Here is a 12314-nt window from a genome sequence, read left to right on the forward strand (position 1 = left end):
GCTCACATCCCAAGAAATAATGTTTTAAAAAATCCAACACATGCATGATACTTATTTCGTAGCCATGGCCCCATCTAGTACATCACATCTTTCTCCGGTGAATTTGTGCTTCTGGCTCACAGGTCTTTTTTCAGTTCTCCATGCACATACATGTGACATTTGGGTAAAATGATCCAGTTTTGTCTTGGTCTCTTTTCTTTGACTTGCACTGTCAGATTAACCTTTCCTTAGGAATATAGATCCCTGTCTGTTTAGATATAGGTTACTGCCCAAGTGTCCATTGCCTCATCCCAAAAATCGTTCCAGTTTCTCAGAAGTCTGCAGCTGTCTTTCTGATTCTGTGTTGAAGTTCTTGATCTCTTTTTTTCAATGACTGGTTCTGCTCTTTAATCTCGATCTGTGCACAGTTAAAAGTAGATTTAAGGTTCTGTCACTGGTTCCTACAAGAACTAAAATCTTTGAATTGTCTTTCATTTGTAGAAATTATTCTTCCATTTATGGCTTGATGCCCAGACCTCTGGTACCTGGAAACCATATGTTTGTAACTTTGATCACAGCTGACAAAAAACTTTATAGCCCCTTGACTACAGAGGCTTCTGTTGGCAGTCAGAATTTTGCTCTTGTACTGTTTTCCCCCTTGGTTAACCTCTTGCTCCTTGGTGTCCTTGTAGTTTCCAATTAGCAATTATCACCCTTTTTGTTCATGTCACTGTACCTAAGGATTTATTCCAACTAGAGAAATCCCGCTGCTCAAAATTATTCCCATTTCATACTGATCTGTTTTCAACCTAGTTTCCCAATTACTAGCTACTGCTGGTAATGTGTTGAGTGACCGTGAACCATCTTAGCAAAAACCTATCGCAAGGGAATACTGTGATTATGTCCAGTTGACTGTCAAGCTGTGCAGCTCTTCACTCAAAGATTGCAAACATCATCTACTTCACAATACTTGAAAATCTAAATTTACTCCATGGGCTTCTTTCCAAAACTAAGTACGCAATCTTTTCAAAGAACGTTACATGCTTGATGAAATCCAGAAGGAAATTGAGCCAAAGATTTGCTACTACATTGTAATTGACTAAAATCTAATTGAAATTCCGGGTCATTATTGAACCAGCACTCAATTCACTGGACATATTTGCTTGTTGTTATATGAAGTTTGTTGAGAATAAGCTGAAGTGCATCTCTTGCTATCTTCTATTGGTCATTCTGACTGGTTGATGAATCGTTATTACAGAAGAAATACAGTATTACCAAAGGCTGTGCACTAATGAGAAGAATTAATTTCAGCTTTCATTGTAGCTTGTTTTCTAGTTTTAATTTGACTTGCACTCTTGTCCCGAATTCAAGAGAATAGTAACGAGTTGATAAAGCTAGCAGTACATTGGAGCATTTGTTTGGTAGGCAGTAGTAATTGGATGTTTCTTACAACATAAAGAACAGCACAACTTTCACTATTACTTAGGATGTTGCCACATGAACATATGCAGTTGAATCAGTTGAAGATCTGGGGCTTTGATAGCGGCTAGTTGCCATTTGTAATGGATTGGATATGTTTGTACTAACTCAAACCTGGCTTTTTAACAAATATTTCAATTGAGTCACCTCAACAAATAGAAAAGTCTTAACAGGATGCTAGGCATTAAACCTAAAAGCTGTGTCACAGAGGCTATGCTCCATTCTCCTTAGTAGGGACATATGGCCTTGGAGGGAGTGGTGTAGATTTAATGGCTAATATTTAGATTGCAAATGTAAATTACTACATGAGATTTACACGCAGCCTGGTTATTATTCCTGTAATTTACAAGGTTTAGGAGTGTTATTTGATATTTTCACTATATCAGTGGGAGTTAAAGATGCAGACAGAAGCTACTTTGGATTGTGAAGTATAAGAATAGGGGATATAACCAGACTTTTCAGGGATAAATTAGGAAATATTTCTAACAGTGCTAACACTGATAGATGTTCGGTCTCCTACAAATTGCAGTTGATGCTGCAACTGAGCGAAGGTATATATTTGTGATTTATATGAACAATTTGGATGAAAATTTAGGAGGCATAGTTAGTAAGTTTGTGAATGACACCAAAATTGGTGATATAGTAGACAATGAAGAAGGTTATCTGAGATAACAAAGGGATATGATCAGTTGGGCCAATGGGCTGAGGAGTGGCAAATGGAGTTTGATTTAGATAAATGCAATTAGTCAGACTGACAAGGGCAGGACTTATACAGCCAATAGTAGGGCCCTGGCTGGTGTCGAACAAAAAAGGCCTAGGGGTTCAGGTACATTGGCTGTGATGCAATTTTCAGAGAACAATGTCGTTAATTTATTTAGCATGCTTACTGTCATTGCTCAGACCATTGAGTAGAGGAGTTGGGATGTCATGTTGCAGTTGTACAGGAAGTTGGTGAGGCCTCTTTTCGAGTATTATGTATAGTTCTGGTCATCCTGGAAGGATATTATTAAATTGGAGAAAGTTCAGAAAAGGTTTACAAGGCTGTTGCTAGTAATTAAAAGTTTGAGTTACAAGAAGAGGCTGGAGCTTTTTTCCCTGGAGTGCAGGACTTTGAGAGTTGTCCTTTATGGAGATGTATAAAATCATGAGGGGCATAGATAAAGTGAATGACAAAGGTCTTTCTCCTCAGGTAGGGGAGTTCACAACTAGAGGATGTACTTTTAAGCTAAGAGGAGAAAGATTTAAAAGGGACCTGAGGGGTAGCTTTTCCACATACCACTTAGCTTGTATGTGGAATGAACTGCCAGAGGACGTAGTAGAGGCAGGTACAGTTACAACATTTGAAATGCCTTTGGACAGGTACATAAATAGAAAAGATTGAGGGAAAAAGGCCAAATACAGGCAAGTAGGAGTAGTTTGGTTTGGAGAAACTTGGTCAGCATGGAAGAGTTCGGCCGAAGGATCTGTTCCTTTGCTGTATGACTTTGTGACTCAGTAATTGGGTCACAATGCATTAATTCCAATGGATCTGCAATAATTTTATGAAATTGGTGCGCAGACTCATTTGGCAACATTGACTGGTCTTCCTCATAGAATTGTCTGGAGATTTTCAACAATTTTGTTTTCTACTATTTTCAGTATTCCAAACTTCAAATTTGAAAAATTGCCTCTAAAACTTAGAAAGCCAGGATCATCTTTTAGTTTCTATATTGGATTGCAATTGACACAGCAGTTGTCTAATTAAAAGTTTCATCAGTATGAGTAAGTAGTACAAAATCACAATTGGTATAATCGTAGCTCTGCAGTCTGGTTGCATTGTCTTGAATTCAACTTGGATTAGATTCCCTACAGTGTGGAAACAGGCCCTTCAGCCCAACAAGTCCACACCGACCCTCCGAAGAGTAACCCACCTCCCCCCCCTGATTAAAGCACCTAACACTATGGGCAATTTAGCATGGCCATTTCACCTGACGTGCACATCTTTGGAATGTGGGAGAAAACCGGAGAACCCGAAAAAAACCCATGCAGACACAGGGAGAGTGTGCAAACTCCATACAGACAGTCAGCCAAGGCTGGAATCGATCCTGGGACCCTGGCGCTGTGAGGCAGCAGTGCTAACCATTGAGCCACCGTGCTGCCAAATAAAGATACTAGTAATTAACTTGTGTTAAGAATAAACCAGTCTATATGTTAAACACAGGTATTTGAACTTGTAGTTCATAATTTTGTCATTACATTTTTTAAATCTTAGGATGGCTCATATTGATGTTGAATGAGTATTTGAGCTAATAATATTGGCTTCACATTGCTTGAATGATAACATATCAGTGTGTTCTGTTTTAAAAATGGTGGCCCCCCTTTTTACTCCCTCAGCCTATGAATTTCAGGCATAAATTCTGTCTTACAAAGTCACAGTATCTGAACAACTCACGGAGGGTGATGCAGAATGGCCTCGCCAATGAGGAAATAAGTAGGAGATGTAAAAGAAGTTGGTATATCTTCAATGTATTTAAAGTGAGCTAAGAAAACTTATTGTTTTAAATCCAAGGTCAAGCAGATCGGAGTCCTGAATTTAAAGCTGTCAAAAATGAACAATGCATGCCAAGTATGTCTAAGGTACAGCGTAATCTTTGATCAACTTTTTCTGAAATATAATCTGATAATTTATATAACCTTCAGCTATGATTTTTGTGTTATGCAAATCACATGCATGATATCAACTTTCCCAAGTGATTTATAGTAATGTATCCATGTGAAACATTGAGTCCAGCTGTTTTGTTAAATTTGTTTTCATGTGCAATTTATTTATCACAGTCACTTGTGATGGTAACATTTCTTAATGAGATTTACACTTGAAGAGTAAAACAAGCATTACTATTTTGTGATCCATGCATTTTCCTTTATTTTCCTAAATTTCTTCCTGGTGTGAAGAGTTATAAATTCATTCTAAGGGTGAGCCTTTATGGTTGTTAAACGGATCTGGATTTTAAATTTTCCTGCTTTTGCACTATGCTGTCAGCTGTACATAATACTTGTGCAGAGCAATTTGCATAGAACTCTTGTACCAGATAATTTGCTGACTGTTTAGTCCTTACCCTACCTTAAATAGTTTTTCTATTGACTTCACTTACAAAGATTGGTGAAGTTGACAATGTTTTCCTTGGGGAGAAGAGGTTGAGCAGATTGAAGTTTTCAAAATTGACAGATGTGTACAGAATAGACAGGGAGAAACATTTTCTCTTCCTAAATGGATGAAAACCAAGCAGTCCTATATCTGAAGTAATTTGTAAAAGGATAAATGTAACATGAGAAACTTTTTTTTTGCATGTGGTTTGTTTCAGGTATGGACTGCCTGAAAGTATGATGGAGGCAGGTTCAATTGAGACACTCAACATTGCATTAAATGATATTTAAGTAGAAATTATGTGCAGGGTTATGGGAAAAGACAGAAGATTGACAGTAAACCAAGAGTCAGTGCAGACATATGTGCTAAATGGCCTCTTTTGCACACTAGAACAATGTAAGACAGGAGTAAGGCATTTGACTGTTCAAACTTGTCCGCCATTCAGTAAGATTGTGGCTGATCTGTCTCAGGCCTCAACTCCTCTTTGCCAGCTCTTCACCCCTCAACTTCCCTATAATCAAAAAATCTATGTCCCCTTGAAATGCTTTATGATCTAGACTCTCTAGACATTCACTAACCTCTGAGGACAAATTCTTTCACATCCCAACTAACACATTAGGAAGTGTTTAGAGGGATATGTGTCGAAATGTGTGGCGCCGGATAAGCACAGCAGGTCAGGCAGCATCTGAGGAGCAGGAGAATCGACGTTTCAGGTGTAAGCCCTTCATCAGTTAAAATCTGGAATGACAAGCTAATCTAATTGCATCCATTGTCAATTGCCATAAAAACTTATCTAGTTAATTAATGTCCTTAAGGAAGGAAATCTGCTTACCTTGTCTGGCCTTTATATGATTTCAGACCCACAGCAGTGTGGTCGACTTTTAACTGCCTTCAGACAGTAGGGGATGGACAATAAATGCTGATCTTGCCAGCAACATCCAAGTCCCATGAACAACTTTTAAAAAATTGTTCCTTCACTGTGTGTGGGTCAGTATTCTAGAACTCTGTTCCAGACAGAATAATGGGCATACTTGTGGCATGTGGAAGCAGCAGTTCAACAGGGTGGCAGAGGTGCATTAACTTCTCCAGAACAGGTAATGACGGACAACAAAAGCTGGCCATGACAGTGACACCTGCATCCTGTGAAAGAACACAATAAATCATCTGACACTGAAACAATTGCTACCCTTGAGCTGAGGCTGACACCTACTGGTATCCAATATGTGATGCATGTTTGAGAACCATTTTGTACCCTATTGTGGGTAGTCAAGTGAATGGTGAAGAGAAGCTGGCAGATCATGCAAGGAAGCTTCAAAGAAGCTCTATATGTTCACTTGATTGCTTGTTGGATAAACAAGACTTACTTTCACAATAGAGATTGTACAGTTCCAAATTTTGATTAGGGCTAGCGATGTTAGTTTTATTGAAGATGGCCCAACTTTAGGACATGTGGTTTTGTGTAATTCTTCACGTTAGTAGCTGATCTTGAAAAATTAGCTTGAATCAAAACGGTATGTTTTGCAGTTGTCTATCAAAGTTTTAAAAATTTCCTTTTATCATGTTCCTGTGAATGCTTTGTTTATGATTGATATAAAACATTTGAATCTAGTGAGATGTCACCATTTTGCATAATCAAGCAAAATGTAATAAATTATATATTTTACTTCTTTTCAAACTAGTTACAAACCAGTATCTCCATTGGGAATATGAACGTGGGCGATAAATACAAAATAGATGTAGACATGCTGGCTACTGGCCATGATAAACTTGGAAAGCAAGTCTTGGTGAGTGTAATACTCCTGTGCATTTTTTAAAAAGTATTTACATATTTTAAGGGTGGTAATGGACAAACTTAGAATTAATGGTATGTAAATAAAAAATTAAAAACATTTCAGATTTGATTATCAATCCACATTGTTAATGAGTTAGATTTATTTTTTATAAGCTATACTTATCATAGAGTTTGGGTGTTTAATGACTCTTTAATGGCATGACTAAATCTTCAAATTAACGTTTGCTTTCAGTGATTATATATCTATCAAATCATTTTAACTTATTTCATTAGAATCATCGAACTATGGAATATAAAGGCCATTGCACCTTTCCAGTGCTTTTGTAGCTTCTTTGAAAGCATAATTTATTAGTGCCACAGTCTTCCCTGATCTTATTATTTCAATATTTATTTATTTGCCTTTTAACAACAGATTATTGGCTGTTAATTTTCCTCTCGCTATGCGGAGATTCATGTCTTCCATTCTGTAACATTTTAAATAAAACAAAATCTTGTCCATTTGGTAATTGCATCTCCAGTTTTTGATATTGTAGTGGATGTAGGTTTATCCAGTTTATGATTTCAAATGCTTTTGGCTTTGAGCCTTTTTCAGATTTGGTCTCACCTATCTTTTGATCTAATGAGGACAGCTCCAGGTTCCTTAAGTCGTCCATCTATAATTGGAAGTTTTCATGCTGTTCTATTAAATCCTCTTTGCACCATATATGTGACTTTCTTCCCATAGTAAAATAGCTGCAACTATATTCTAACTGACCTTGCCACTAGTTTATACTCTACTTATGAATTATGGAATTTCATGATTTTCTTTTAAGTTTATCAACTCCTCATTTTGAAGCAGCAGGGTGTGTGCGTTCATGTGACCATCCCACCTGGAAAGTCTTACTAGGATGACAATGGTTGCATAGCCTGGAAAAGCTAGATCTCTTTAGTGCCACAAGAGCTAGGAGGAGCTTTAATGGTGATGTTTAAAGGCATCAGGATTCAGAATGAATAAAAAGGAAACATTGCCTGTCGTTGGAAGGTCAAAAATCAGAAAGCACAGATTTTTGAGATTGACAAATGAGCCGGATTAGTAAATTATTTAATAATAACTTTCAATAGGGAACTGAGTAAAAGTCCAGAGAGAGAAAAAGATTGGAGAGAGAGAGGGTAAAAGACTAGAGTAGGGAAACTTGGCTGCTCTTTGAAAGGGCCAGCACAGATTCAATAGGCCAACTGGCCACATCTGTGTTTTAGGAATTTGTGATGAAAACTGCCATGCTGATGTCCAAAGAGGGCCAGGTGTTGGAACAGTAATGCTGTCACTGGACTAATAATTTGGAGACCAGGCTCATACACTTCCAGCATGGGTATGAATCCTGATGGTAAAATGTGAATTCAACTAACTGTTCTAGAATTGGAAGCTAGTCTAATAGTGACTCTGAAACCATTGACAATTGTCATAAAAATCCATGTGGTTTGCTAATGTCCTTTAGGAAAAGAAAATATACCATCCTTACCTAATTTGGCCGACATGTTATTCCCAGACTTGTAGACTGGTTGACTCTTAAATATTCTCTGATTTGGCTTAGCAAGCCACTGTTGTATCAAACTGCTAGAGAAAAATCTAAGAAAAAGTAAATAAATCTGGACAGACCATCTAGTTTTGATGAAAACTACAAAGATGGAACAAAGCCTTTTAGCTGCTGCAGTGTCCTCCTTATGAACAAATGATGGCTTGTGCAAAGGTTGAAGTTGTTTCCCACACTAGTCAAACAACAGACTGATGCTATCTGCAAGGTATGAATGACTTCATGATGTTGATTGTCACTGATAGCTCTCCCACCATCCTTGGTTGTGGCAATGGTATGTAGTTAGAAAGGAATAGCTCTGAGAAAGCATTATCTCTGGACATGAAGTCTTGTGGCATCAGTTCAAACATGGGCAAGGAAATCTTTGGCTGTTTATCATCTACGGTGTCATCCTCTTAATTGTTGAGTTGGTTGTCCGACCATATTGAACTTGCTTCAAGGATCCACCTCTGGTGACAAGGGCACAGAATATATTCAGGGTGGGGGGGACACTTCAGTATTAACCAAATATTGGCTCCATGGCACCGTTGCTTAAAAACAAAAGTCTTAAAGGAATCTTCAGCAGTGCTGTCCAATCTGGCAGCTGGTGATGAAGTAATAAAGGGAATAAAAATTGATTGACTTTGCCGTCTGAAGGGCTTTTGCCCGAAACGTCGATTTTCCTGCTCCTCAGATGCTGCCTGACTTGCTGTGCTTTTCCAGCACCACTCTCTCAACTCTAATCTCCAGCATCTGCAGTCCTCACTTTTGCTTTTGTTGTCTTCAGTCTATCTGCAGCAAATACGTTGACCCATGACAGTATCAATAGGATCGATTACCGCAAAGCCTTTGTGGAGATAAATCCCATCTTAGCACCAGACGTACCTTAAAATTGTCAGGTGAACCTAGTGAAGTTGTACTACTAGACTACATGCACACCAATGCAACATTAGCAGCAAGTGATAGAGCTAAGTGATTCCACAACCAAAAGATCAAATCTAAGCTCTTTAGTCCTGCCGCATGCAATTTTGAATGGTGGTGGAACCTAGCACAACAGTACAAAAGGCAAGAAGCAAAGGGTTATGTTTGGCAAATGTATTTGGAAATGGAAAGATGGCTATAACAGTGTTTGGTAGGGCTCAGTTTTGAATCCTTTGCAGTTTGTGGTATATGTTAATGAGTTGACTTAAATGTGCAAGGCGTGATTGGGGGACTTGCAGACAACACAATTGGCCATGTTTGAAGTGAAGTTTGTGGCTGTTGGCTGAAAGATAATATCAATGAGTTGGTTGAGTGTGAGAAAAAGTGCCAAATCTAATTTAACTTGAAAAAGTGTGAAGTTATGCATTTGAGGAGGATGAATAAAACGCGAATCCACTAAATGAAGAAGATATTGAGAGGAGTAGAGGAGGTGAGACCTTGAAGTGCATATCCATAGGCCCCTCCAGATGGCATGATATAGAGATGAAATAGATAAGGTACATAAGATTCTTTCTTTAGGTGAGTTATTAAACACAAGTGGAAGGATGTAATCACTGGAACTAAATAAGATATTGGTTAGGTTGCAGCTGAAGGGTTGTGTAAAATTTTGATCACCGCATTACATTGAAGGACAAGTAGACAGAATATGGAGGCGATTTACAAAAATGTTGCTAAGCCTTGAAAATTGCAGCTATGAAGTAAGATTGGCTTGTGAAAGATTGTTTTCTTTAAAACCGGACAAACTGGGACTTGACCGAGTTGTACAAAATAATGAGGGACTTGGACACTGTACAAAGGAAAAACAGGTCTCCCCTATCTACTGAGTCCAGTCATCAGGAGACACAAAGAACATTACAGCATGGGAACAGGCCCTTTATCCCACCAAGCCTGTACTGATTTCAATCCTTATTTACACCTTTTACTTATTGCCCACATGTGGTTTATATCACTCTGTGCCTTCTATTCATGTGTCAATCAAAATATGCCTTAAATATTGTTAACATGCTGCTGCTTCCACCACTTCCACTGGTGGTTTTCCAGGCACCTTCCACCCTCTGTGTGAAAAAATATTTCCCTGCACTTTTCTCCAAAACATTCCCCTCTCACCTTGAATCTGTACCTTCCTGCAGTTGACCTTTCCACCCTGGGAAAATTTGTCTCACCATCTTCCCTGGCCTTGCCTCTCATAATTTTGTAGACCTCTATCAGGTAAATCCACAGCCTCCATCTTTCCAGTAAAAATAATCTTGAGTTTATCAAACTTCTCATACCTAAAGATCAGGCAACATCCTGGTAAACCTTCTCTCCACAGCCTTTCCAAAGCATCTACATCCTTCTGGTAGTGTAGCAACCAGAACTGCATGCAGTATTCCAGCTGTGGCCTAATTAATGTTTTATACAGCTGTAACATTATTTGCCAACTTTTATATTTGATGCCCTGGTCGATGGACACACCTTGTCCATCTTATCCAGCTATATTGTCACTTTCAGGGACTGGTTCCTGCCATTCTGTCCTTAATTTTCACAGGAACATGCACTATTAACAAGTGGCCTTTAAAAGGCATCCACATTTCAAATGTGGATATACCCTCAAACAGCCATTCCCAATCCACATCTCCAGTTCTTTCCTAATTTGGTTGTAATTGGCCTTCCCCCAATTTAACACCTTCATCCCTGGTCCACTCTTGTCCTTATCCATAAGTATCCTGAAAAAATATGGAACTATGGTCACTATTCCCAAACTACTGCCCCACTGAAACTTTGATCACCTGATCGGGCTCACTTCCCAATACCAGGGCCAGTATGGCCTCTCCTCCTTTGGATTTACCACACACCTTTCTGGACTTACCTAACAAATTGCTCCCCACCCAAACCCCTGGCAATAATCGAGTCCCAGTCAATATAGGAGGGGACCCACCAGAACAGCCCTGTTATTTTTACATCTTTCCAGAATCTGACCACCTGTTTCTTACTCTATCTTCTGCTGGCAGTTGGGAGGTCTGTAGTCCAATCCCAGCATTGTGATTGCATCTTTCCTGATCCTGAGCTCTACCCATCATGCCTCATTGCAACATTCCTCCAGGGTGTCAGTTTTTTGTACAGACACAGATTTAAGGTGACTGGTAAAAGAATTAAGGTGGACATGAAAACATTTTCAACCCGAGGATGATGGGTGCATGGAATTGGCTGCCCAGTTTGATGGTTAAGATGGGAACTTACTCATTTAACAGAAACTGGATCAGCATCTGACATGTTGTAATCTGCAAGTCTATGGAGCAGGTGGGGGAATTTGGGGTTATAATGGATGACTACTTCATTCAGCTAACACAGATTTGATGAGCTGATGGCCTCTTTCCATACCATAATCTTTCTGTATAGTTCTATATCTTGAGCTTAACGCCATCCAGACCAAATCAGCTAATTTGACTGACGCCTCCTCTGCAAGATGCACTGTAGTCTTTTAACAACACTGTCCAGTGACTTGTACCATCTAGTGATGCATAGCAGCAGATGCATGGGAACATCACTTAGTTCACTTAGAGCCGCAAACCGTATTGATTTGGAAATGTATCATTGTTCCTTCATGTTTCTGGGTCAGAATGCTGGCATTTTCTTTGGTACACACTCAGGCCAGTTACAATTTCCATATACTACAGCAGTTTGAGAAGGTAACTTAAAACCTTTTTGAAAACATTTGGTGATAGAGGCAACTATTGTGGCCAATCTGAGACACCCATATTCTTTGGATTAAAAATAACATCATTCAGAAATATAAACAGATGGAAGCTTTGAAGGGAGAATTGCCACATGATTTTGCATGAGTGATTAATTACAAAATAACTTTAATAATGGGTGTACCGTGGAAATACCATTACTTTTCAAGCCACACATTGATCTAACTATCCTTACAGTGCAGGTTATAATATATTGTTCAGTGGTCTAACTTCGTGTGATTTGGTGCTTTTACGTAGAAAAGTATATAATGCCACATGGGTGTTTCCTTCTCTTAACCATTAACTGTCTTTTTGAAGGTGGAATGTGTAGGGAAGACGAAAGACAAGCCATTGATCATGTTTACTCCCACGTCGAGGCTGGAAGTTGGATTGTTGCATGTTTATCATGGTATGGATATATTTTTGCACTTGATTAATGTCTATCTAAAGTTATTAGCTATCTGAGTTTTGTTTTTCTAACTTTTTTCATTGTGTTAAATTCCTACCGGGTAATACTTTTGTAAAAATTGCACAATATTGTATTTGAAAGCAATCTAATTTACGAAAGTCTTGTGGACTGAATATTTTTGTCTTAATAATGTGGAAAAGGAAGCCCTGTGAAGAAAATAATCACATATACCAAAAAATAAATCAAATGAACTGGTACTTGGAGTTTGTACGTTTTGCTTTAGATT

The 12314-nt window shown here is 38.5% G+C and overlaps 1 protein-coding gene across 3 annotated transcripts in view; it reads left to right on the forward strand.

Annotated features, from left to right (window-relative positions):
* Nucleotides 1-12314, forward strand: part of LOC140486347 (uncharacterized) — a 43388-nt gene that overhangs the window by 16566 nt on the left and 14508 nt on the right. For all 3 annotated transcript variants that reach the window (XM_072585353.1, XM_072585352.1, XM_072585354.1), the window contains 3 exons: nucleotides 4007-4074; nucleotides 6262-6366; nucleotides 11938-12028. In XM_072585353.1, the coding sequence (XP_072441454.1) occupies nucleotides 4007-4074; nucleotides 6262-6366; nucleotides 11938-12028 (264 nt within the window). The remainder of the gene's footprint in view (nucleotides 1-4006; nucleotides 4075-6261; nucleotides 6367-11937; nucleotides 12029-12314) is intronic.

The sequence above is a fragment of the Chiloscyllium punctatum genome, chromosome 15 (assembly GCF_047496795.1).
Source record: "Chiloscyllium punctatum isolate Juve2018m chromosome 15, sChiPun1.3, whole genome shotgun sequence".
Classification (NCBI taxonomy): Eukaryota; Metazoa; Chordata; class Chondrichthyes; order Orectolobiformes; family Hemiscylliidae; genus Chiloscyllium; species Chiloscyllium punctatum.